The sequence below is a fragment of the Camelus ferus genome, chromosome 6, assembly GCF_009834535.1.
Source record: "Camelus ferus isolate YT-003-E chromosome 6, BCGSAC_Cfer_1.0, whole genome shotgun sequence".
NCBI classification, from domain to species: domain Eukaryota; kingdom Metazoa; phylum Chordata; class Mammalia; order Artiodactyla; family Camelidae; genus Camelus; species Camelus ferus.
Genome location: NC_045701.1, coordinates 62,874,917 through 62,901,658, shown reverse-complemented (window position 1 = coordinate 62,901,658; position 26,742 = coordinate 62,874,917). Strand labels below are relative to the sequence as shown.

The 26,742-nt window shown below is 44.6% G+C and overlaps 1 protein-coding gene across 4 annotated transcripts; it reads left to right on the top strand.

Moving 5' to 3' along the window:
* Positions 1-152: 152 nt before the first annotated feature.
* On the top strand, positions 153-24,773 carry MAX (MYC associated factor X). Of its 4 annotated transcripts, XM_032482199.1 has the most exons (5): positions 355-572; positions 1,305-1,331; positions 8,638-8,745; positions 21,894-22,017; positions 23,267-24,773. In XM_032482199.1, exons 1-5 carry the CDS (start codon positions 537-539, stop codon positions 23,452-23,454), a joined length of 483 nt encoding a protein of 160 aa, XP_032338090.1. In that variant the 5' UTR covers positions 355-536; the 3' UTR covers positions 23,455-24,773. The 4 variants fall into 4 exon arrangements, with proteins under 4 accessions (XP_032338089.1, XP_032338090.1, XP_032338092.1 ...); XM_032482198.1 differs by lacking the exons at positions 355-572; positions 1,305-1,331 and adding an exon at positions 153-348; XM_032482201.1 differs by lacking the exon at positions 1,305-1,331.
* Positions 24,774-26,742: the final 1,969 nt, after the last annotated feature.

The following is a 26,742-nucleotide window of genomic DNA, read 5'->3' as shown; positions in this document are numbered from 1 at the left end:
CCCTCCACGTGTCCTGTCTTCCCAGCAGCCACCTCTGCTGCTTCGGGAAGCAAATCTCCTGACAACTCGCGGTCTGTGGACTACGACTCCCAGCAGGCACCACGCCGCTTCTGTCTCCGCCCCCCTCCACGGGACACGCAGGCGCTCTGGACTCCGTCAACAATCTGGGCTGGCGACAACTGGATGCAGTTCCTTCTGGGATTTGTAGTTTTTCTGGAGCTAGCTGGGCCGTCAGTTAAAGGGACGAGAACTACAAGTCTCGGCTGCCCCAGCGTGACGAGCCTGGTCACGTGGCAGGGGGCCGACCGGGCGTGCGTGCCGCCGTTGATCCGGTGCTGCAGTGAGGAGGTGGTTCTCGCCCGTGTTTGTGTGTGTGTGTGTGTGTGTGTGTGTGAGTGAGAGAGCGAGTGAGTGAGTGAGTGAGTGAGTGTGTGTGGGGGGGGACTCGGCTTGTTGTTGTCGGTGATTTCCCCCTCCCCTCCACCCCTCCCCCTTCCCTGCCGCCGCTGCAGTGGCCGCTCCCTGGGCCGTAGGAAATGAGCGATAACGATGACATCGAGGTGGAGAGCGACGTGAGTCCCGGGGCTTCTTCCTTCCCGTGCGGGTTGTCAGGCGGGGACAGCGGCCGGGGTTCTCAGTGGGGCGACGGCGGTAGGGGGCCGAGCAGCCGCCAACTCCTTCCCCTTCTCCCCCTGGGCCGGGACCGCCTCCGTCGCGCTCCCGGCTCACTCCCCTCCGGGCTCCTGGCCGGAGCGGCCTTCTGGGACTGGAGGTGGGGAGGAGACACGCGGCCTCTGGGACCCCCACCTCCCCCCGTGGAGGAGGGTGCTGCGGCCTCCGGTTCCCACTCTGTCCCGCTCAGGGTCTGGGGGACAGGGACGGGGTGCGTCCGGGATCCCATTGTCCGGATCCTAGGGAAGGGGACGGCGCTCAGGACTTGCCTCCTCAGCGCTCGCCCCCCTCCTCCCGTGACCCGCGGATCCTGGGGGGTGAGGGAGGGCGGAGAGGGAGTGGGAGTGCCGAGATGTCCTAAGCTGGGTGCAAGGGGAGGAGACAGTGCTCTGGACCCTTCTCTGGCCCGGGTCGGATCCCGGAAGGAGGGGCGGCGCTCGGGACCCCCCCCCCCCAGCCCCGCTACCGGATCCCGCTAGGGGGGGATGGGGGCGTGGGTTGGGGAGGGAGGAGGGTAGGGCTGACTCCCCACCCGCCGCTTCCTCCGCCGCCGGCATTTTCTTTCTTATTATTGAATGTGAAGTGTAAAAATAACTTCTATATTTTCTATTTTTTTTTCTCTCTTATTCCAGGAAGAGCAACCGAGGTTTCAATCTGCGGTACGTCTCCTACTCTCCATTTCATTTTCATTTCCGTTCAGTTCTAGTCCTTTTTGGGGTCAGAGAGAAAAGGAGATCGTTCTGTTACTTTTAATATTGTAGTAAACTCTCCTGTTAACCGCTAAGGTGAGGTGGGGCCTTGTTCTGGGGTTCTTAGGTGGGGATGGGGGAGTCGGTTTGCAAATCTCATAATTCTAGATTCTAAAGTGATAAGTTCCAATGACTGTAGGTGAGTGAGAGGAGCTGTATGCAAGGAAATGAATTCTGTAGTTTTCAGATGGGGGCTCTAGCTGTCACTATACAAGTGGGAAATGAGAAATACATCATTCTGAAGTAGACTGTAGTATTATTTCAGGGAAAGTGGTCAGGTTTACTTAGGAACAAGTAGGTTCTAAACCGTATTTGTGCATAGTTGTGTGAAGTTGAAGCCACATGCAGTAATCACCTTTAACCAGAAGTCATGTGACTGCTGTAGAACTATGGAATCTAGCACAACCTCGTATCCTACAGAAATTGGAAATGTAGAGGAGCCAGAGATTGAAGTGAACATGTCACATTCAGCAGCTTATTGTGGTCTGTTTGATAGAATGGTTGAAGAAAAGTGGTGTTGCAGAGAGGGGTTTGCTAAGAGGTGGTGGTTGAGACCTTACAGTGTTATCAATAATTTCTCAGAGTTATGATTTTCATGTTCTCAGTAGATGGTTTTATGGATTTAGGTAGACGCTAATCTCATGTATTTGGAGTCTGAAGCAGTACTTGTGGGTTCCATGAATAGAGGAAGAAAAAAAAGAATAGATACAAAATAAATCACAATCAGAGGTAATGAGGAATGAGTATATCACAGCGTCTATTGTTTGAATAGAAGGAATAGATGGGAATAGTAGGAAGTATGTAGAATGGGAGTCAAAAATTTAGATGCTTCCAGGGGGCCCAAGCAGTGAGATAGGGATAAAGTAGAGAGCAGAGGTGAGGATTAGGGTACCAGAGAGCCCATATCTCTTCTAAAAAGGCAGCCACCAAAGTCCCATGGGATTTTATTATGTGGAAATTAAGGCTCAGTGTTGCCTGATCTTCCTATTTTAAAAGAAAGATTAGAAACCAAAGATTTTTGTGTTAGCTCTCTGAGTTTTCTAATAATGTATGGGACAATCACGTTGCTTAGGAGTTTGTTAAAATTTGCAGGATGCCACTTTGAGACCTCTGGTTTAAGAATTTAATTACCACAGGATAAAAGCAAGCCCTCTTACCTGTACCTGCTCTTCATTAGAGCAAGGATTCTGCAAGTTGTCCAAGCAGATGGACATTTAGAAAAAAATGTGTTTAGATTATCCCTGGGTGATAGTCACTAAAAAAGAGTTTGTTTTATTTTTCCTTGAAGTATTTGACAATACTTTTGAAGTATTTGAAATATCTCCTATTAGTATATCTATTTGAAAATTCAGTTCCTTTTTTTCAGTTACTATTATCTTTAAAAGTGTGAGGATGGAGTTTGATGTTTGGGACCCATCGTATTTAAAACATTTTTTTCCTCCAAGTCTCAAGTTATAAAATCTGCCCTAGGGCTTAATAAGGGTTGGACGATAGGAATTGTTTAGGCTTCCTTTGTAGAACCATTATTTAAATTGGAATTACATTGGCTTTCCAGTGAGAGAAAATTTTTCTTTGTGAAATTTTGGCTTCCAGTTTTTGAGAGCTTTCTGCTTTTCAAAATATCCATCCACGTGGCTGTTAATGTAAATTGTTTTATTAAATTATTAAAATGTTCCACTCTCCTAAAATGCTAGTGTCATTGTTTCATCTGGATATTTTCAGTTTGGTGTTTAGGTACCTAGGATTTTTCCCTTTGATTTGCTGAGGTGGGCAAAGGGGGTGAGTTTGACCCTTTGTTTTTAATTTGACATATCTACGTAGGAAGTTGTTTAAGTATCTGTTGCAAGATAATCACAACAGCATGGAGAGAAGAAGCGATAGACGAACTTAATAGCATTTTAAGCAATTAACACAAACATGTAGGATCAAAGGATTTTTTTCTCTGTGAATACATCTTTATTTCCTGACATTCAGTATAGATAAATGTATTTTTAAAATTTGGGGGAAACTGTTCTTAAGCTTTGCCTTAGTTCAGAGAAAGATGTGGACCGTGAACAACCAAATATTTAGGACTGCCGAAGAACTTTTAAAAAGTTACTTGTGAAAGGTTCTGTGGGTCCTAGTATAAAAAAGAGACACTCATTCATGTTTTATAATGTCACTACAATAGCTGCGGCCTTAGTGCATAAGCAATATAGGATACTCAGCAAGAGCAGAGTTAGGACGTGAGGCTAACTGTAACAGAAAGTGAAACTGATTTGACAAGTTTTTTTTTTCTATTGCCTCAGTGCAAACGGAAAACAGCTTCTCCAGTGACCAGTAAACTTTGTTAAAGGAGGTAACCCCCCAAAATAATTTTTATTATTAAATTTAATTCATCTCAGAATCCCACTGATGTTATTTTAATTTTTGGAGGGAAAATAGTGCATTTCAAAGATAATTTTCTAGGGCAGGTGTATTTCATGCAAAGTGATCTTTATTTCTGTTTGGGAATTTTTTTTTTTTTTTTGGAAGGAATGAAATTATACAAGAAACTTAGGGTTAGTGTGTTAGTCAGGAAGCCCAAGTTCTTTTTCAGCTTATCCTTAGTGACAGCTGCATGTGTTTCAGTTACAGTACACCTATTAGTGGGGGTTAGAAGCATCTGTGCAGTTCCACTTGTGGACCTTTCTCGTATGAAATATTTTTAACCTCCCAGAGCTCTTTGTTTCTTTAGGAATTGCAGTATATTCAGAAGGGAATGAGCTTGGTTACCTTTGAGATTGGAATTTACTCAGGAAACTCCTGTCTGTTTTACCTGGAATTAGTTGTGTGGCAAAAGTGCTACGTGATATATGTACTTTATATCTGCTTAGAGTGTTGACAGTGATGCAGAAATGGCAGGCTTGGTTTCTAAAATTGCCTGTTGAAGGGTGTTCTTAGATTTAACAGTCTTTTTCCAAATGCCGGTAATAGTAGAATAGTTGATCAAGGAAGACAGCTATAGTGTGATGACGTATTTGGACAATAGCATTTCCAAGTTTTTTTCAGCCCCAAGTGACTTTTTTTGAAAGGCCTTTAAAACGTATGTGTTTATTAGATGTTAGAAATATATTCCAGGCAATCAGCTTCAAGCAGGAGAGGTGTTGGAAAGTTGCGATTTTTATCTCCCTGTTAGGGACCTTCGTGAATTTCTCACCCTAGCTGCCCATTATTTCATGAAACTATCACATTAATTAAAATGAATTAAGTTGCTTAGAAGTTCAGTTTTAAATATCCTATCTACTTCCCATCAGAAGTACTAAATAGATCTTTTCTGGTGAGAATTTTGAGTATTTCTGGTGTTGGTGTTTTATAAGAGTAGCTTATTAATAATCATAAGCAATACTATCTTCCTTCTAAAATAATAGCCTTTAAATTTCTTAACAGGCAATAAATGTTTAGTGAGCAACTATAATTCCATATATGCTGAGAATTTTCTATATTGGAATTGAGAAGATTCCCCTTTATGAGCTGGGTTAGGTGTCAGGTAGCTTGCAAGAAATGACATTGTTCTGGATAACCTTGTGCATCTTTGGATAACAGAGCATTTATTTCCCCATGCTATTTGCCTACCTAGAATTTGGAGGGAATAATGTTGTTGACTGATGTAATAATGCCTTGAAGGAAACTGTATTCTCTATGCAATAAGTTCAGAGGAAACTATTTAAAGAAATTCCCTCAATTTTGAACAGCCCTCTTTAGCTTGAATGACCTCCTGCCAGTTTAACAACTTCTTGGCTAACAAAATAATGTTTGCCTTCAACATTTAACAACACTTAAGATAACGCGTGTTTGTTAGTGTCAGAGATGGACAAATTGTAGGTGATTTTTATTCTGGCTGCCAGTATGGAAAGTTTGGTAGAAATAAAACTGAGAGACTGAATAAAAACCTTGGCAGAGATGTCAAAGCTGGAAGCGATTTGGTGCAGAAGTTCCTGTTCAGCATCTGTGGGCCAGTCTGCAGTATCACACAGCCCCTTAGTGTTTCTTTTAGCCTGGGATCCCCTGAAGGAGGGGTTTTCTACAGAAACTGCAAATCCAGGGTACTTAAAGAGTGACAGCATCCAGCCACTGCTCTCAGAGCGTGTATCGGGGAGGTATTTGAGGGCCTGCTGTACAGCCTGAGAATGCCCCTGTTGTCTCCTAGAATTTGTTCAGTACCATCCATTTTCACTATCAAACATCTTAGTACAGGTGAGAGAAGGTTGGCTCATCTGAGTTGAGCTTTATTTGTTCAGGACACAGTTGTTTGGCCTTTTCCCACTTAAAAAAAAAATTAACTAGTTTTGCATTGTGGGCGGATTTCAGATGCCTTGCACTGGGAGTCTTCACCCAGATTTTTACATTCCCAACTCTTGGTCTTTTCAAAAAGGGTTGCCAGCAAACAAAGATAGTTAACAAAGCAGTGATAAGCCTGGCAACTGGCCCCTCCATTTGGATGAATTGAGGGTAGGGGGAGAGTCATCCTTCAGGATGGATGGATCTGTGGTTTGGAAATGTTTCCCAAACAATTCTCGGTCTTCTGTAAAGGTTTTTTTCATATGTTCTTTAAAGCCACTAGAGGTATTATTTAGTTCAGAGTTGCCTGGAATGAGGCATGTTAGTTCTGCATGTTTTTAACTTACTCTTTTCAAATGAGGCTGGAGAAGGAAAAAACTGCATCGTTGCCATTGTCTCTGAGAGCTTTGAAAGGGACTCTGGTTAAGCGTAGCAGCTTGGGGACGGACATGGCAGCAGGGATTGGTCTAAGATTCCACTCTTCTGCTAGTTAAATTGGGCCTGGAACCACCACAGAAATTCCATCCACTGCTTTGAGAACAACAGTCCCCAGCCCAGGCTTTCTACCAGTGGACTGCTGCCTTTCCTTGTTGAGCCAACTTCTCAAACTTGGCTGGCTCCCCAGATGAGAAGCCAAGATTTCTGCTGATGGTCCACAGCCAAGTTCACTTACGGTCCTCTAACCGAAAGACTCGTCCATTTGAGTCCTTTCAGGGCTCAGTGAATGGGAAGGGGAGAGTGCATTGTGGGGATGATTTTGGTGTGAGATTATACTTAGCTCCACCCCTCTAGTTCAGGCCTGAGTGAAACCAAGTCCAACTTGATTCTAGCTGTTTGAGATTTGCAGGGCTCTCCCAGAAAGAAAACAGACAATTAGAATTTTATTTGTATCAACAAGAGGGATTGTGGGTAACTGGTGTCACTGCTTCTGTGCACAGCTCTTAAGCTGGGAGGAGGGCCAGGAATCAGGGTGATTTAGTAGACAGGAGTATCTCGGGCTGCTGCTGGAGACCAAAGCTGGGCGATTAATTTGCATGTAAATAAACCAACTAGGGAGTATGTAGCAAACACAGGAGAGACAGATAGATGCCAAATGCCATCTCGCAGCCTTCTAAGTCTATAGGTCTGGTTCAGCTTAGAACCCAGCCCAGCTTAACCTGTGTAGATGTCCAGAGCGAACAGTAAGCTAGAAGAGGGCTAGGTACTGCACTATGTGTAACTCCTTCAAGCTATTTCATAGTGCTGATAGAAGGCATCTGCTGTTTTCTTGCTCTAACGCTGTCTGATACAGCGTACTACCTCTAGCCTCAGGTTATCTGAAGATTCCCTCAGTTTCCCCGGAAATTCTGTATATCCCTGGAGTTCAGCAGACACTCATTTTACAGTTAATCCAGACATCACAAGATTAGGAGAGCTTTAGAAGTGTCCTGGGCGTCTGCCCTGAAAGTGAGTGCCATGCCATGGAGAACGGTGGCCGTGATGGGAACCATGTGTCCGGTGCAGCAGGGCTATAGGTGAGGTGTTGTGCTTGAGAGACCAGGAAGTGACTGAAATTACCACAGCTGCTCCCAGCCTCTTCTTCCTCTGTAATGACTCAGACCTTTAGGATTAGATACGAGAATTTCAAGTCCACTCATCCCCACAGCTCTTGTCTTTATCAACTTCTGTCCAAACATCTTGTTTAGTACACGGATTCATTTGAGGTATTCTTGTGCTAAGCCAGGTTACTTACTCTTATTGCTTCATTTTTAAAATTCCTGGTACTCTGGGGAGATTAAAGCTAACTAAACTTCCTACACACTGACTTCCTCTTTAGGTTAGCTCAGTGCAACCTTGTACTCACGGTAAGTCCTCAGAGTTTAGTATTTCCTACAGTTCCCAGAGTGCAGATGTGATGAAGTTCTTGCTTTAGGCTGAGTAAGCGTCTGTGCTCCATTGGAGGGTTGCGTCTTTAGTGGGGACCTGCCGAAGTTCTGCAGTGTTGTCCAGCGCTGTCTCTTCTGCCTAAAGTCAGTGTATTTTTGCCATTCCCGGTTTGGTGGCAGTCTCTGTCCCTCTCCAGCTGATTGTTGTTCTTTGTGATTCTGAGCAGGACAGGATAAAGACTTTGGTCTGTGGGTATTTATGTACTGCCAAATACATATGACCTGCCACAGGTACCTGAGGAAATTTATTCCGAGCGTTTGGGTGTCAGGTTTGCTGTCTAAGAACTGCCTTTCTGGCAGCCTCTGTCGGGATTCCTTTGGCAGGGTAGCACCTTCGTACACTTTAAAAAATAGGAGCTCAGAATGCAGTTGGCATCTTTATCAGCTTTGTCATAATTTCAGGTTCATGCATCTGGGTTTTCTAGAGGTTTTAGTTTTTATTGTATGATTTGGCATGAAGGACTTAAACTAGTACCTTTTAGTGAGCTGGAGACGAGAACAGACTCATGGTGATAGGTTTTACGTGGAAAGAAGCACTGTACCAGTGACCTGACTCCTTCCCTGGGCGCCCACCATGAGGAATCTCTTACAGTGGGGTTGATCACATCTTACGAAGGGGCCCACTGCAGCTTTTCCCTGGTTACCTCCCAGCCATGGACTGGCGGCTGTTTTGTCACATAAGTAAGCTGTAGGAGAAGACTGGTGTTGCAGGAGAGTCACACTTTGTCCCCGTGAATAACTTTTATTTTACTTATGCATGAGCTGGATGCATCGAGCTACTTTGGATGTTCCTGTCGCAAGCCTTGCTCACCCCTTTCTCCCCCTTTAGCAGAGCCTAATTCTGGAGACTCCTAACTGCCCACCTCGACAAATCCTTCCCTGTCCAATCGCCTGGGACAGCGCTGACAGCATATACTCCAGGCTGTACCCACCCACCTGTGCCAAGCAGAAGGAGTGACATCGCTAATGTGCTCTTTCTCCTGTTCTTCCAGGCTGACAAACGGGCTCACCATAATGCACTGGAACGAAAACGTAGGGACCACATCAAAGACAGCTTTCACAGTTTGCGGGACTCGGTCCCATCACTCCAAGGAGAGAAGGTGAGTTTATTGAGAGGGCCAGTTAACCACTACTAGCTTGGAACTTGCTGTGAGGCTTAGCAGGGCACTCACCTATCTGGAAAGAAATTGAGTCAGGAATATTCAGGTGACATGGTTTCCTTAATCTTTGACTCTTTGTGGGGGTCATCACACACCTTACCCACTCTAGTTCATCCTTAGCAAGCGATATCAGATATAATGGAGATGCTTATTAAGACAGCAGTAGGAGTTACCTCTTAAAATTAGCAGCACATGTGATAAATTACTCATTCAGGAAATTATAACTATATAATATAGTATAAAGAGCATACAGTATTTTGGGATAACACTAAGGATTCCTGAGGTCAGTGGTTCCCTAGACCTCCATGAGAATTCCTTTCATGTGGTTCAAAGTTAGTACTTATTTTAAGTGAAATGTCCCAGGAGTGTATGTGAACCAACCTGGACACCAGTGAGCTCCCAATCCAACAGCTGTTATTTCAAAGGCATGTAAAGAGCATTTTAGATGTGGGGCCGGAGTGAAAAACTTGAGTAAAGAGACATGTTCGTGAGAAATGGGAGAAAAAAATAGCTGCTCTTCTCTCTCCCTCTACCCATTTGGTGGCCTTCCAGAAACTTTTTTCCCTAGAGAGGTAGGCACCAGCTGTTTCTGCATTTGAAAAACAAAGTTGGAAGCTTTGAGTAAGAGGCCTGTGGATTAGGGTCACTCCTCGGAATTTGGAGAAAACATCTGTTTGCACAGTTAGTTCCATCCTTAACTCACAGGATGACTGGCCACTCTGTGCAGCAGTTCAGTGGTATAAGTGGCAGATGTGGAAGGGGACCTGTGTGTCTTGTGTGTGGTTGTTTTTGTTTGTTTGTTTTGGTTTGGTTTGGTTCAATAAGCCAATGTTTAAAGAAGCAACCATTTTAAGAAAAATTATTGCACTCAGGTATGCTTTGAATGGCTTTCCTGACTTAGCTCTGTGGTGGGAGTCCTGGGGTTGTTTGGTTATTCAGAATTAAATTTGGGATCATTATGGTTTCATTTTGTTTATACTGCCACTCTGGTAAGTCATGTGCCTTATACCTTATCTAAGGTGTGGCTCTGTGGCTAAAGCATGAGGTAGGTCTGACCTCTATGAAAAAAATAAAACAAGCCATGTGAATACCTAGTATTGCAAAACCAGAATCTGCCATGGGTTAGGCCTACTTAGTGTGGACTTAGTTTAATGGCCTTGGACCAAGGTACTTACCTGGAATAACAACATTCCTGGGTACAACACTGTCTAAGCACCACAGGGAATCTTTATGATGGGGAGAGACTCACCCTTTTAGACAAAGTACACACGTGCAAAGGATTATCTCTTATGCTTGTCTGAACCGTTGACAGTCAGTGCTTATTCATATGCCATGGTGTCAATTTAAAGGGCTTTGGGGAAGTAAATGGACAAGAGCTAACATCTAACTAGGAGCAGCGCCACAGCAGTGTTTCCCAAGAAGCAGCCTGTGGACCACCCCGATCATAATGACTACTGAATCTGTCTTTCTGAGGCAGGCCTGGAGATCTGTACTTACCACCAGCAGTCAGGTGATTCCTAGGGATTCTTGCTTGGGAACACTATGGGAGAGGCCAGTCATAAGAGCTCAACTATACCTTTTTACTTATCCAGTCTATTTTACGTTGCCATAACGTTCTTCCTTAAGTCCTTAAAAATCACAATGTCATCAATCCTGCTGTATCCTTTCTTCAAGGAAGTTGACAGTTTGAATTTGGTAACCTTACAAACGGAATAGTTGTCGTTCATTGTGGCCCATTCATTTATTCACTTACTCCATTCAACAAATATTTATTGAAGTCTGCTGTATTCTAGGCACTGTTCTGCATGCTGGGAGTACAACAATGAACAAAATAGACAAAAGCAAAAGCTCTTAATCTGGTGGAAAAGATAGAAAATGAGCTAATAATCAAGTATATGTATAGTATGTCAGGGAAATGCTAAGGAGAAAATTAAACAGGAAAGGAAGGATTGTGGTTTTTATTAGGGCAGACAAAAAAAAAAACAAAACATACTGGCAAGGCAATATTTGAGTGAAGACTTGAAGGAGGTGAAGGAAAGAACCACGCATCTTTCTGGTGATGAGCGTTCCAGGCAAGGGAGTGGAAGTGGAATAGCCCAGGGGCCGGAACCTAGGAGCATTCCTGGACCTGTCAGGGATATAGGCCAGACTGGCTGAAGAAGGGTAAGCGAAGGGACGGTGGCAGGAGATGAGGTCAGAGAAGCAGCAGGACCAGAGGAGAGGAGTGGTCAAGGAGCCAGGTCTGATAAAGCCTGTCAGCAAAGCCCCAGTGGGAGTTTACCAGGTGCCTTTCTGATTTCGGAACTTTTGTGTGTGTTCCAGTCCTAATGTTCATGCTGAGCGTGAATAAAGGAAATGGCTGTTGGCTCTGGTTGAACCCCAGCCCCTTCCCACTATATTCCACAGTCTTCACTGTTCTTGTCTGCCACCACTCTTTCACAGGTGCTGCGGGGAGGCTAACAGAATACTTTGGTCTCTCAAACTTCCGAGTTCTCACTAAATGTTGCAATTTTTAAAAAGTGGTATTTGAACCAAAGGAAATTGGCTAATTCTTGATTGGGATTGCAGTAATTAGGGTTCTGACATTATCCTGTGAGTTTTAGGGTGCTTAGATGCTTGATAGAAAGGCCCCCCAATCTCCTTTATGTTCAAGGTGACTTCTCACTTAGTATTTGGATTCTCTGTCATACATGTTTTAAGCATTTTGTTTTTTTCTTTTTAAGAGAAACTAATACTGATTGAATTGGATCCCAACCAAGAATGGGAGACACTTATACTTTAAAAAAAGTCAAACAAATTTAAATGTGAGACCCAAACTCTATTTATCTTTTGTTTCCTATATTTCCACTATAAAATAAAAATAAAGAATAATCACCTTTTGCTTAAGTAAAAAAAACCAGTGTTAACTAACATCTATGTTGTAATGTAATTAAATCTGCACGGCAGTTCTCTGAGGTGAGTATATACGATTATTATTGGACAGTTACTACTGCTGGTGCTCCCGCCTTCATTACTGTGTCAGAGATGGGGAAACAGGCTCAGATCGCGACCCCAGTCTATAGCTGGTCAGGGACTAAAACTCAGGACTGCCCATCACCAAGTTTGATCTTTCTGCCACACCATAGGGGTAAACAGTTTAAGGATATTTTAAAGAAGTCTTGCTTAAATACTTTTGTCTTTATATTGGGAGCTTCCCCTGGATAGGGCCAGTAATCTTGGCAGTCAGTCATACTAGGGTTACTACTAAAATATTTTCCCCTGAGGTAGCGTATGTAGGCAACACTGAAGTGCAGAGTTAAGGGGTCATTGAAAGTTTATAAATTTGTCTGAGTCCACATAGCTACTCTGGGAAATAGATCATTATATACTTGACAGTCCAGTTGAGTTTTGCCCTAAGTCACAGTGTTCACAGTGGACTCTTGATCTCTTGTTGCATGAGTCTTTTGTTTCCCTTACAGTTTTTCAACTGGACGTGGAGCCCACCGGGAAAGATGGGATGGAATTAGAACCATCAGCCGGTCAACCAGAGTACGGGAGTAAGGGCTAGAACAGCTTCTGTTTTTCAAAGGAGGAAATTACTGTTCTTGAACAGAATTATCCTTTGTTTTAAGGGTGCTAAGTTGGATACTAGGGCATGTTACGTGGGGAGCAAACCTGGTGACCAGCTCATCAGTTTGCCTTTACATGGGGGTATAATTCTGCCCTCCCCTCGTAAGTTAGCCCCAGCACCTGAGCCAGAGTGATTGCATCCAATCACAGTGTCTCCTTAGCATGGTTGACTTTAGTGGTAGAAGGTTCTGTCTCAGCATTGCCATGTGTGACGAAACAGTGATTTATAGTAATTTCTCATCTTTTAAGTCTCTTCCTAAATGCCTGTTTATCGTACTTCATTGCTCTCTCAGCCAGTTGTATTCTGGATTTCTCCTTTCTGGATAGAGCTTTGTTATGTTAAAGAGAGATTTTAACCTAAAGTAAAAATAAAGAAAAACAGGGTTTCTTCTAGTCAGCATTAAGTTCAGAATTCCTTCATTCGGGGTGAGACTATGAAGGCACTGCCTCTTCCAGCTCTTGTCACAGGCTTTGGCTCATGGTAGGTCCCCAGAACCAGCTGCGAGGTGAGAGCGCCAGAGGAAAAGTGGGCTTGCTCAGCTCTTTAATGAAAACGGCACCAGCCAACGTGCTTGTGCTCACCTGTTTAAATATGAGTGCCGTAATTTAAAAGGTCTAGTATGTGGTGTCTACTCTTGAGGGTCTTGCTCTCTTGCTGGAGGGAGGATTCTATGTACCAGTTAACAATAGTAAGATAACTTGCTGAGCATCGAATAAGAGGTTAAAACATGGAGCTAATTTGTTTCATCTTCAGTGAAGCCTGGTTTCTTTAACAGATAGATGTTGAAACCACATAGCTCCCTTGTATCAGGGAACATAACAGGGAGACTGACTTTCAGCTGTAAGAACTGTAAAACCCACTCAGCACTGTGACCAGGGCAGTTATCTCCGTTGTCATTGTACGTACGTTTGTGTGGTTACTTGAGGACTGTCTGCCTGTCTCCCACACTACACCATAGTAAGTACCGAAGGCAGGGAGAACATCTTTTGGTCGTATTTCTTCCCTCAGTGTCTGGCACACAGTATGGAGCAGAGTGAGTGTTTGTTAACTGAAGGAAGGAAGCCGCCTGTACACGTGGTCTCGCTTCACGGGAGAGGCTCACTCTGGTGGACATCCTTAAAGGCAGGCAGTTCATTCAGCAGCACTGTTTCCAGACATCATCTCTGGGCTGCTAAAGGGATTATTTTTTAAATAAAATGTCAACCATAGCCCTTCCCATTTCACCTCATTACTCATCAGGGCTGTTACCTGGCCAGACTCCAACCTGGGCAATTCTTTTCTTCTTAAATTTTCTACATCTTAAATTATTGCCCATAGTTGCCCAGGTATCCCTTAAGCTCCAGTCTCAGCAACTGTGAATGTATTAATTCATTGGATTCTTTGTTAACTGTATTTCATGCTGCCAAGACCTCCAAGAGCTTTTCCATGCCCATCAAGGAAAGATTGGCGTTCCATGTTCTCTGACCAAGGTGCCCAGGTTGCCCTCCTGCTTTTCCTGCTCGTTCCCCTTTTGTGAAGCAGTGTGCACCCTCCTCTGTTTCCTCAGAAATGTCATTTTCAGATTTGTCAGAGTCCTTTCCTTTCATCAAGATCCAACTCCAGCTTCACCACCCAGATGACATTGAGGTTTCATGGTGAAGAGACCCACTTACAAGGGCTCACCAGCCCACACGCTGTTTCCTACCCACATGCCTTCATCTGTTTCCCCCACGCCTGGGCCTCCCCTGCCAGTGTATCTCCACCTGCCCACCTTCAAGGCCCGTATCAACTGCATGACCACCCTGAGAACCCTGGGTTATCACTCCCCCTGACACCCCAGTGGCCCTTTATAGGGCCTCTCCGGTGTCTGTCTTTTTTCTCTGAAAATCTTATCCCTAACTGAAGGGTGCACTCCCTGAGGGCAGGAGCCTTGTCCGTCCATCTAGAAGTCTCTGCATTGCAGACTGGGGAGGACTCAGTTCTGTAGAGAGGACAGGAGAGCCAGGAACCTCACCTATCGCTTTTCGATCTGGAGATTTGAAAGGATAAGGATTAGTTACTAGGCCTTCCCTCTAGCATTTCTTTTTCTTTTTTTCCCCTCTAACAAAATTGCAAAAACTTTAGAAAAATGGGAAGAAGAAAAATAGCCCCTCCTTTCCTCTAACACGACTACAACCTTTCCTTTATTTTGATTCTAAGATAAGCACCATCTTTCCTGTGGAAGTTTAATGTGAGTCACACACACATTTTAAATACAATTTGATTTAAATACAGTTAAATTTTCTACTTTGACACAGTAAAAAAAGTAAAATAGCAGGTGAAATTAATTTTAACAATATATTTTATTTAATATGCAAAAATAAGTATGACTTCAATATATAATCAATAATTAAAAATTACTAATGTTATTTTATGTTATTTTCTTGCACTGTCTTGAAGATCTTGGGTATATTTTATACTTACAGCACATCTCAATTCAGACTAGTTACATTTCAAAGCTTATTAGCCACATGTGGCTAGTGGCTGTCGTGCTGGACAGTGCAGTTCAAAGATACATTTCCCCCATCCCACACCCCATTTTAATATAACTGAAATCGGGTGCTATCTTAAAGTGTATGTCAAACAAACTCACCTGCTTTCTTTCCTCCCCCAAAAAGCTGCTATTATTAAATCCATGTATTTATTGATTGAGTCTAAGCAGCAAGAAAATAATAGTATTATCAATCTGTATATTTCCCTTTGGTCTCTTTATGTATGTGCTTTATGTGGGTAAATGCTATAGCTTTCTTTATGTTTTCACATAACATGCCCCTTCCCCAAGTAATAATGTTCATATTTAGCCATTAGGCATGTTTCTGTTGACCATTTAGGTTGCCTCCAGTTTTTTAATTTTATGAGTAATGTAGTGATGAACATCATGGTGCATGTGGCTGTTTCCATAGAATTGATTCCTGGAAGTTGGGTTGCTGGGTCTGGGGAAGGAACATCTGGGTTTTTTGCTGTGTGTTGCCAGAATGCTTTCTAGGAGGATTGTTTTCAAATCTTGTTTCTTTCCTTTCTTTCTTTTTCAAGCAAATTCTAAAGACTAGTCTTTTGGTATTGTTTTGAGAGTGCTAGTTTTACCATTACTGAATTTTTTTTTAGCGGGAGGGGTGACTAATTTAGTAGGCAAAAGGCAGTAATTAATTTTGTATTTTGTTTATTACCTGTGAGATTAAATCCTTTTCCACATGTTTACTTACTAGTTATATTTCCTCTCCATGTGCTCATCTCTCACAGTCAGAGTTTGATGGGGAAATGTCACACCTTCATTTGAAACTACCAAGGACACAGGATAAACGAATACAAAGTTTGAAACATGATTTGTGTTAACCTTTTTTTTTTAACATTTTTTATTGATTTATAATCATTTTACAATGTTGTGTCAAATTCCAGTGTAGAGCACAATTTTTCAGTTATACATGAACATGTATACATTCATTGTCACATTTTTTTCTCTGTGAGCTACCATAAGATCTTGTATGTATTTCCCTGTGCTATACAGTATAATCTTATTTATCTATTATGCATGTTGAAATCCCAGTCTGTCCCTTCCCACCCCCTGCCCCCTTGGGAACCACAAGTTTGTATTCTATGTCTGTGAGTCTATTTCTGTTCTGTATTTGTTTTGTTTTGTTTTGTTGTTTAGATTCCACATATGAGGGATCTCATATGGTATTTTTCTTTCTCTTTCTGGCTTACTTCACTTAGAATGACATTCTCCAGGAACATCCATGTTGCTACAAATGGTGTTATGTTGTTGGTTTTTATGGCTGAATAGTATTCCATTGTATAAATATACCACATCTTTATCTAGTCATCTGTTGATGGACATTTAGGCTGTTTCCATGTCTTGGCTATTGTAACCCTTAAATAAATTTCTGTCTCCTGGCCTATGCCTTCTCCTAGTAATCAAGAAAATGGTCCTTCAGTGCGGGAAGGGCCTTACAGAGGACACCTTCAAGGGGCCATGTGGCTGTCTGGTTCTGATCCCACAGCCTTCCAGCCACCCTTGTTGGCATTGATAGGGGTTCCATTTAGGAATGAACTAGTTTAATGCAGACCCAATTTATTGTGCAGATGCTTTAATTTTTGTTTCCAGAAGATGGCTTATTCAAATGGAAATGTACACCAGCTTTGCCTACCCCTCCCTTACTATGTGTAAAAGCTTGTGCAGGTTTCAGAAAATAATGATTTTATTTTCTTTAAAATAACTAGTGCAAAATAAAACGTGTCAGTTGCTAAGTCAGGCAGTAGTTCTTTTTTCTTTCCTCAGGATATGGCATTTTGGTTCTTGGGGGAACAGGGCAGCCATAACATTAGCCCAGTAGGATCTGATTTTGACAGTGAGGAGGAAAAAATGATAAATACGGCAAAGATGACTGTTTCTCCAGTCAGCATTAGGACCCTAGGGAACAGCAGTGGTATTCCTAATGTTGACAGTCTTGTACTACTCTCTTCCTCACCTCTCCTCACCTGCTTTCGGAAACAATTGGAGTTTTTGCACAAACATGAACATTTACAAGTCCAGAAATGTGTGCAACTGTTGTCTTATATGAAAAATTTTGAGAACCACTGCTTAAACAGGATTTAGTCACGTTGGATGTCATTCTAAACATCGGTGGTAACTACTTCAAGAATCATTTGGGGCCTTTAAAAGGTACTAGTTAGAATCAAAGTCTTGGGTTTGGGGCCTTTTGTGAAATACGTGCTTTGTTCTCGCTGCAGCGCATGAAGTGGGTACACATGTTCCCAAGCAGAGTTCTGCTCAGGTGGGCGCCTCTGGAGCTGGGGAGGCCCCTTCCTGCATCTCCTCGCTGCTCTGGACAGAGATGCAAACAGGCCGGCAGCTGCGGCAGGAGCAGGAGAGGGGGCAGGAACCTGGTGGGCCCCTCGGCCACCCTGGGTCTTCTCACCATCCATTTCGGCTCCCCCTTCTTAGGTGATGCGGCCAAGCAGTGTGGGGAGCCAGCGTTTCCCACCCCCAGGCCCAGGTTCAGTCAGTTCTCAAGCCATCTTGCAGCTTCAGGCTTTTCTCTGTAGTTGCTTCTTCTCTACTACAAGCCTGTTAAGTTTTCACCTGCCTTTAAAAGAAAAGAAAAAAAAAACAGTTTTCTTTAATGCTGCGATTATTGCAAGCTACTTTATTTTCATTCCTTATTTTTTCAACCTAACTCTGAAAAGCAGTCTTCATCGTGGCTTCAGCGTCAACTCATGCTGCACCCCTTACCTGTGTGGAGATGATTTACATAAACTCTCACTCCTTCAAGGAACCCCCATCACCAGGCTCTTCATTGACATTCTCATAAACAGATTGCATGTCCCTTTCATAGTCTTCTTCCTGCTGCGACTCTCCAAATTCTGTTGATCATCTTTATTAGTTCCACAGTCTCTGTGTTGCAAAAATCAGGGTGTCCTGGAGGCCTGGGTTCAAGTTTTCATTCACTCTTACCTACTGGTTGTGTAACATCCGGCAAGTTGCAGCTCTGTGCCTTAGTTTCCTCATTTATAAAATAGAAACCATACATCAGAAGGTTGTGTGTGGATGCCTGGCATTTGGTAAGCACTCAGCTGCTGCCATTCTCATCGTCATTTGTGTTGCTGGGTACAGCTGTGGCTCTGGAACAAGATCTGGAAGGTTATTGGTTGGCTTTTTGCATGGCTCCCAGAGGTGAAAGAGAGGCCCGAGGAGCCACAGTGCATTAACTCACATTGCTTCGTAGAAGGCCCAGGACCTCTTCAGTCCACAGTTCATCACAGTCCATCCTGTCTCCGGGCTGTGTCCAGACCATTGAAGAGAGGTGTTTCTGCTTAGAAAGGCAGAATCAGAAGTAGTGCCTTCTGATTGTAAAAACTAGCAGGAAAGAAATTATTCAGGTCCTTACTTGGTACCCAAAGGCAACAGCGATCTGTGAGCATGTTGACCTACCAGGTTTTATCTGCTCCGGACACTCACATGAAGATTGCTGACTCAGCTGACTGGGCACGTTTCAAAAAACAGAAACTGAAAGCCCAGCGCCCCTCCATAGTCCCTGCCATGTTGGCTTCATGTTTACTGTTCAGAGTGTAAATTCATAAAGGCAAGGAAGGGCCTGCCTACACCTTGACCCTGTGGCTGGCTGGTCACATGATCTTGTATGGTTTGTAAAGCTGGGAGGGGATTTTAGATGAGTCTAGCATTTCAACCTTCAACCTTTTGCTTTTTCTTCCCTGCACTAGACGCACATGTCAATTTTGGGGAATTCTGTATTTTGTATTTTAATTTTTTCTTGCTATATTTAACTTCTTGTTGAGTACACTGGAGGGGGGCAAAATAACTGAACCATGCTTTTTGGACTTGCTAAGGGGGGAGTCAGGGCATCCCAAGTGGCCTGGGTGCTTTAGCTTAGGCAAGGGGGTTTGTGGAGGAAAGGCTGTGCTTGTTAGCATTCTGGAGGCCCCCTGGGTTATGCCAGTCTGGCCTTCTTTGGGAACCTCTTGTTTTCTGAGCATCTATGGATTTTATCTTCATCTGAAAATTGCCTTGAAGTGGAAGAACTTCCATCGCTCGTTGGGTTCCTTCTCCCTCGTTAGTTGGTTGTGCTGTGCTTGCTGCTGACTTTTCACTTCATGGTTTCATGTGTAAATATGTGAAGAAGAAACTAGTAGCACAGAGGCTGCTACTCAGTGTGGTCATTCGTTAGAAAATTATCACTGAACATTTGCAAGTGCTCTCTTGTTCAGAGATTTTGCTTTTTGTCCTTATTCCAGATGTAGGTGAATAGTTAAATTAAAGCTAATGTTGCTTTCTGGGAATTGTTGGTAGAAAAAACAGGTGAATTTAAAGAGAGACTGGGGTGTAAATATGCATAGCAATTAGATCAGTGATGGAGTACATAGAATTTGGGGGGCTGAGCAGGGTCTGAGAGAATTTCTAGTCATAGAAGGAATAGCCATGGAGAGAAATACTGTTTATAGTCACAGGGCCCATTAAGGAGAGAGCCTAGAAGGCACCTGTCTCCTGGGTCCTGAACTCCTCTCCCTACTCTGCCTCCTGCCACCTATCCTACAATGATTTTTTTTTAATTGAAGTATTGTTGATTTACAATGTTGTGTTAGTTTCTGGTGTATGGCATAGTGATTCAGTCATACATTTATGTATGTATTCTTTTTCATATTCTTTTAAATTATAGGTTATTACAAGATATTGAATATAGTTCCCTGTACTAATATAGTAGGACCTTGTTTGTGTATTTTATACGTAGTGCTTTGTATCTGCAAATCCCAAATTCCTAATTTATCACTCCCTGCTTTCCCCTTTGGTAACCATAAGTTTGTTTTCTGTATCTGTGAATCAGTTTCTGTTTTGTAAGTAAGTTCACTTATGTCTTTTTTTTTTTGATTCCACATATAAGTGATACCATATGGCGTTTGTCTTTCTCTTTCTGACTTACTTCACGTAGTATGCTCATCTCTAGGTCCATCCATGTTGTTGCAGGTGGCATTATTTCGTTCTTTTTTATGGCTGAGTAGTATTCCATTTTGTTGGGGTGTGTATATATATATATATATATATATATATATATATATATATATATATATATATATATATATATACCACATCTTCTTAATCTAGTCATCTGTCAATGGCCATTCAGATTGCTTCCAGTCTTGGCTTACAGTACTTATTTTTAATCCCATCTCTAGCATCCAGAGAGGCAGAGTAATGTAATAATTTTAATTAGTCCCTTCCAAATGTGTGCCTTTTTTTTTCATTTTATCACCTAATAATTAACCATAATAAGTTCCTTTTGGCAGAGATGGGAAACAGCTTCTGAGGTGGCCTTGTAATCAGAGTTAAAAGCCCCATTGTCAGTACTCTCATTCTTCCTACGTAAGCTGACTTGTCAACTAAAGAAATACGCCTGGCTCTTTCCCCACTCTCATGTCCTTGCCTGTGCTCTTCTCCCTGCCCAGAATGACCCTTCCTCACAAAGTACACCTTAGTCTAACCCAGGGTTCACTGATTCCAATAGGAGCATTTGTGTGCCAAGCCTGGGGTGCCTGGCACAGAGAAGGTGATCACTCCCGCCAGGAGCCATCTTTCCCATGGCTTTTCTAATCTGTACTGCTCAAGTTACACTTGTTGGTACTGCCCTGTGATTTGTCTATAGATATGTTTATCTACTCAATGAGATAGTAAGTAAGCTTCTGGGCAAAAAAAGCCATGACTAATACATTTTGTTTCCCCACAGTGTCTGCTCAGTGTCTCACATATAATCCGCAGCAGATAAAAATGGTTGAATATGAACATTTTCCTTTTGAGCAAATTACCTTAAGGGTGCTATAAGAGGAAAGCCCGGACTTCATGAGGACTGGTGAATAAACCCGGGCCTTCCAAACCTCTCTGATACTCAGCCCAGCTGAGGTCTAGGAGTTGAATCAGGATTTACTACAAGGGGATTGAGTTTTGCTCGCGTCAGCATGTCTGTTTTCTTTGCCATTTAGGAAGCTTTGCTACTGCTCAGGAGCTTTGGTGGCGTGACTGCCACACTTGGGCTGCTAGACTGACTACCCTGCCTTGGGCTTCAGCTCTCTTGGCTTTCTACCATCTGCCGGTTTAGCTGGTTGGCTGCCTGGCCATGGCTGACTTCGGCCAGGTTTGCAGCCTGGAGGGAATCTTCCGGGCAGGTTCGACCTCCAGGGGCCATGTAACCTGACATCTGGTTTATTAGCTTATTAATTCGTCTTCTGACAGGGCAGTGCCGAGGCTACCCACAGCCTTGGTAAAGGTGTGGTCGCTTCCTGAAATGGCCCAATCTCATGCCCTTCCTGTGTTGACATCAAGCTCTGACAGCTTTCACAAAAGTCTCTTTAGCCAAAGAGACTGAAGTGGTGACACAGCAGCCTGGCCCAGCTGGAACTAGTTAACAACAGTCTGAGGACTTGGCTGAGATCTAAGACCTTGATGAAGAACTCTGTACCCATGCCCATCATGAGCCAGCTCCAGCCACCTTTCTGGACCAGCCAGGCCTTAGCAAAGAGTGAGTGGCTAAGCTCTCAGTTAAGTAGTATTTTAACGTTTTCAGACATAGCCAGGCTGAAGACTTGAAAACAACATAAAGAATCAAAGAAGGTGGGTGGGGCACAAGTTCAGGAGTCAGATGGACCCGAGTTTGAATCCAGGCTCTACCACTTTTTAGCTGGTGATTTTTAATAAACCAGTTAACTTCTCTGAGCCTCGGGTTCCTGGTGAAGCTACCTCTCCCAGAGATTGCCAGTGCGGCAAGCTGTGTAAAGCAGGGGGTGCCCTGGCTGGCCCAAAGATTCTCAGTAGCACTTTGGCTGTTTCCTCAGCCTTGTTCCTCGTCACCCTCCTGCTTCCGCCCCCTCATGCGGTCGTTGCTGAAAGGCATGCTTTCCTTACTGCATGGACTAGGTCTTTATTTTGTCCCCTTTGCTTTTTTTCGTATTGCAACAGGCATCCCGGGCCCAAATCCTAGACAAAGCCACAGAGTATATCCAGTATATGCGAAGGAAAAACCACACACACCAGCAAGATATCGATGACCTCAAGCGGCAGAATGCTCTCCTGGAGCAGCAAGGTGAGCAGCGGAGCTTATGGGGCAGCTGGCCCTGCTGAGCTCCAGCCAGGTCAGGGCTTCGCACTGGGCCTGCAGAGTCAGACCAGTTACGGAGCATTGCTCGTAAGCAGCTGTGGCCCTTCTTCTCGGGCCCGAGTAGTTGAGTGGTAGAGCATCCTGAGGAAGGACCTGAGCTGCCAGTGAGGGACCAGTAGAGTCTTGGGGCTAGGCATCTGGAGACTTTTCTCTGACCTGCTCTCTCCCCTTCTTGGGGCTCAGTGCTCTGCTTGTAGTAGGGGTCACACCTGGCGGTCAGGTGTCTCCGAAGAGCTATGAGGTCCTTGGATTGGAGTGTGCTGTGCAAGTACCAGAGACTCCAGGTGTTGAGGGCCAGTGAGCACTCCCCGTTGTCAATGGTAGTCCGCTCAGGGCACATGGGCCAGGCCCGTGCTGTTCTCCAATGCTCACACCCGCCTTTTCCTACAACCACAGGGGAAAGCGAGAGCTGATCAAGTTCTTTGTTCCTGGGGAATTCACTTCTCTTCCTCCCTCATGGAAGATGCAAGTAAAAGGAAATGCAAGTAACCACCTGGGTTAGAACACCTCAGATAAACTAAACTAAACTAAAATAAATGGGTTGACCTTCCAGGCTCAAGATGAGCTGAACTGAGGAGGGATGGGGCAGCGGGAGGCGGCAGTGGGTTGGTTACCGGGCCAAGCAGCCTGCATGTAGGGGCTTCGTGTCGAAAGGCCCAGGTATTCTGTGTGTATTGGTGACTGGCTTCCAAGTGTCCAGCTTGTCTTTCCAAGTGGATCTTGTACATGAGAGCTAAGCCAAAACCTTTCTTTGGCTGGTACGTCTAATGTCATCCTTTCCTGCTGTCGTGTGGCCTTCACACCCTTGTGGAGCCTGGCACTGCCGGGCCAGCTTCTCTGTTACTGCACTGCTGGGTCCCACAGGGAACTTGGGCTCCTGTCTCTACACTGGGCTTCCATGGCAGGATGGTGACATCGCAAGCCTTCTCTTTAGGGCTAGGTGGCATTGTAGAGTGGCCAGCCGTGTCTGCTGGGCACCCAGGTCTGGCTGGGAAAGGAGGAGGGAAATGAAGTATGCAGGTGGAGCAGCCACCGGAAGGGAGTTACTCCTGAGCCACCCTGAGCCTCAGGGGTCAGCAAGCCCTTCGGAAGAACAGGCTGGACCCTGACCTGTGACTCGGTTACTCCCCCAGTCTCCAGAAGGCTGTAACCCGCTCGCTTGGTTGCCTTTCAGTCCGTGCACTGGAGAAGGCGAGGTCGAGTGCCCAACTGCAGACCAACTACCCCTCCTCAGACAACAGCCTCTACACCAACGCCAAGGGCAGCACCATCTCTGCCTTCGATGGGGGCTCGGACTCCAGCTCGGAGTCGGAGCCCGAAGAGCCCCAAAGCAGGAAGAAGCTCCGGATGGAGGCCAGCTAAGCTCCGCGGGGCAGGCCAGCAATAAAAACTGTCTGTCTCCTCCGTCGTCTTATCCTCCTTTCAGTTCATCTTTAGAACCCTCAGAACCATTTAAGAGACTCTATTTTTTTCTCTTTCCTTTTTGTTTTTTTAATTTTATTTTTACGTAGAAGCTCTTGGACAACAGCTCTCGTTCTCCTTCCCCATTTCCACTACTTTTTTTTTTTAACGTTTCCCTTCAGGGATTCCCTGTCCCCACCAGGAATTTTTAAACCAAAACACCCCAACTTGGCAGCTTTTTCTGTGGAGGACAGACGGCCGGCCGGACCTCTGAGCACATGGTGTCCTGACCACCCACCAGCTCCTCCAGCCCTGCCGGGCACGTGCCCGGGGGCTCCTGCCCCTCCCAGGCCTCTCCTCCCAGGCCACCGTCACCTCTGTTTGATAGACTTTGTGAATCTGTGGACTGCTCTACTTTAAGAAGATGACCAGTTTGGAGTAATCAGAATTATACCCCCTTCTTTTTAAGGATTTTTTTTTTTCTAAAAAGCTATTTATCGCTCCTATTGAAAGACCAGATCCTTGAAGAAGTTTGTGGTATGAAAGGAAGTGGGGACAGATTTGCAGCGCAGACTCTTTGGCCTGTTTCACTCCTGCTCCTCTCAGCCAGCCTTAGGGAGGGCCGCGTGACACTCGTGTGGTCTGTGGGGGGATGGCAGCAGTGAAGCGGTAGCCGCCGGGGGTAGTGGGGGGTGGGGCAAGGAGGGAGGATCCGGTGGGGTAGAGGTTTTGTATTGAGGTCAGTGATGATGTTTTGATATTTATTTCCTGCTACTGAAATTTGAATCTGAGTGAATTGTCCCTATTTCTGATGATGTCGGTATTGCAAAGCGACAGATTCATAAAGTAATGATCAAATCTTCCTTTCTTTCCGTGTGTATTTCTAAGAAATAGAGCCAACTGATTTTGTATGTAAATACCAAGAGCGATTCACCTGGTACTAAACCCGCATCCCAGTGCGGACCCCTCCCCACCCTCGCCCCACTCCCCTTCCGACTGTCCTGGAACCCATCCCCATTGTGTGATCCAGCCCTGGTTCTGGCTGCGGTCAGCAGATCCCAGTGAAGGGTTTGTGTGTTTAAGCTTCATTTCTTTGTCTTTTTCCTACTCTCTTCCCTGCATTTGCTGATTTCTAGTGTATACTCTGTAGTCTCAGTCCGTGTTTGATTCCATTCCATGGAAATAAAAAGTATGTTGTACATACTGCTGAAGAATTGTCTTGCAAGTTAAGGCTTCCCCCTTTACTATAAGACTATAAATAAAAACTTATTTTATCCTTCTTGGTGGTGGTGTCTTCTTGCCCTTGCAGAGGCCAAGATGGTGGAGGGAAAAGCCCTTTGGAGGCCACTGGGCCTGTGTGGATGCCTGAGAAGGAGCCTGCAGACTGGGAGTGACCAGAGCGGTTCCCTTTTTGTTCGAAGGGCTCAGCCCAGCCTAGCAGGGCCAAGGAGGGTGGATAAACCACTGGTGGTAACTTTGCTCACTGGATAGACGCTTTTAAACCCCAGCAGGGATGGGGTTATCCAGGGCAACATTTGTAGATCCAGTTCCTGCTAGATTAACAACCCTTGAAGAGTTGGTAGCCAGAGCTGTGGGTTTGGGTTTCTCCTGGTAACGAATGTCCAGTCCGGGAGTGGCTGATATTTTCCTGGACTTTCAGTTTCCAGAGAGTGCCGGTATAGTACGAGGAGGCAGCAGGACGGCCGTGAGCTGGAAGTCAAGGAGACTTCAACAGCATCCAGTTGGCTTGCATGGTTGGGGACCAACACTGGCCTGAACTCGTTTGAGCTTGAAAGAAAGAGGATTTATGGCCAGAATACAGTCCAGCTTTGGTTTTTTCATCCAGCTGACAGGAAATATTGCTGTTCTTGGACCAACGGAAGGAGAAAAGTCCAATTAGTTCTTCGATTTGTCACTTTCTTTGGACTGGTAGTGCTGGTGCTTCTGTCAATTGGATGTCAAGTCTATAGTGTCTCTGGTTAATGGGAGTTGACAGGTGGTGAATCATGTTTTCTATAAGACATATTTGGTAATGTGATCAAATCAAGCCCTCCAGACTATGATCGTAATAAGAAAAACAAGGATCTGGGTGAGCATCTCATTTATTAAAGGTGTTCCTCTTCAAGACAGGAAAGAGATGGGAATAAGGAAAGAAAAAAATGGCAAAGAGAAGTCAGGTGATTTTATCAGCCTCAAAGTTTACCTGCTTTCTTCCTCTTTCATTGCCCTTTACTATATCTCTTAGTGTGTCTGGGCTTAATTATAAATTCCACATTACACACAGTTGGCTTGGTCGGGGTGGACCTTAGAACCGAGCTGCAGGAGCAGCTTTGTTGATGAGGAGTTGGAAGGGGTGTGAAGCTGGGCACCCTGCAGACAGGGAGCAAATGGGGTGGGTGATGTCCCTGAGGGCCAGTCCCTGGCTCCAGGATATTGGCTGGACAAGGGTTTGAGTTTTAGGCTCCTCAAAATTTCAATAAATCTGTTGGAAGAAAAGGACCAAGGATAGCTGATTGACCTGGGAAAATCCAAACCACCTGACTGCCCTGCTGAGCAGACCGACGAGTGGTGGGGAGGAGGTGGTGCCACTGGGAGCAGCTGCCTGGAGAGGAAAATCAGGTAAGAGACCCTGGGCTGTAGACTGTCCTCGCTAAAGGGGACCGATGAAAGCCACAGCTAAGTTCCTTCTAGTTCGCGTGTCTAGGAAGCCAGTGCATGTCCCCCCAGGTCACCAAAGTTTGACCATGGTTCATTCACAGCAGTGTTACTCTCCACGGTGGTTCTCGGGGCTGCACTCTGGACAGCCGTGCACCAAGCCAGTGAAGCTTGTCTTGCAGTGATGAGCTTGGTATTTTCCTACCGTTACAATTGCCGCAAGGGCAAGGGTATTTATTAATGGTCCAGTTTTTAAATTTTTTGATAATGCTAACCCCACATGTAGGCTTTGGCAAAGAACTTCCTCAGCTCAAAGCTACCAGCCTTCAGAAAGGTTTAAAAAACAAGACGAGTAGATGATAGCCCTGTACATGGACTGAAGTAAGCAGAATTCGATTCCTAATAATAGAGTGTGATGTTTTCTGCTTGGGCTCTGAAGTCAGACTGCCTGGGTTCAAAATCCTGGCTCTGTCGGTAGCTGGGTAATCTTGGGCAGGTTACTACTTCCCTCAGCTACAGTGTCCTCATCTATAAAATGAGGATAATAATAGCATTAACCTCATAATGTGGTTGTGAGGATTAAAGGAAATAACG

Excerpts from the sequence above, each read along its gene's own strand:
- MAX (XM_032482198.1), top strand. The coding sequence starts at position 184 with ATGCAGTTCCTTCTGGGATTTGTAGTTTTTCTGGAGCTAGCTGGGCCG. Across the intron at positions 349-8,637 it reads TCCGGTGCTGCAGTGAGGAG|GCTGACAAACGGGCTCACCA; the intron begins GTGGTTCTCGCC and ends CTGTTCTTCCAG. Across the intron at positions 8,746-21,893 it reads CATCACTCCAAGGAGAGAAG|GCATCCCGGGCCCAAATCCT; the intron begins GTGAGTTTATTG and ends GTATTGCAACAG.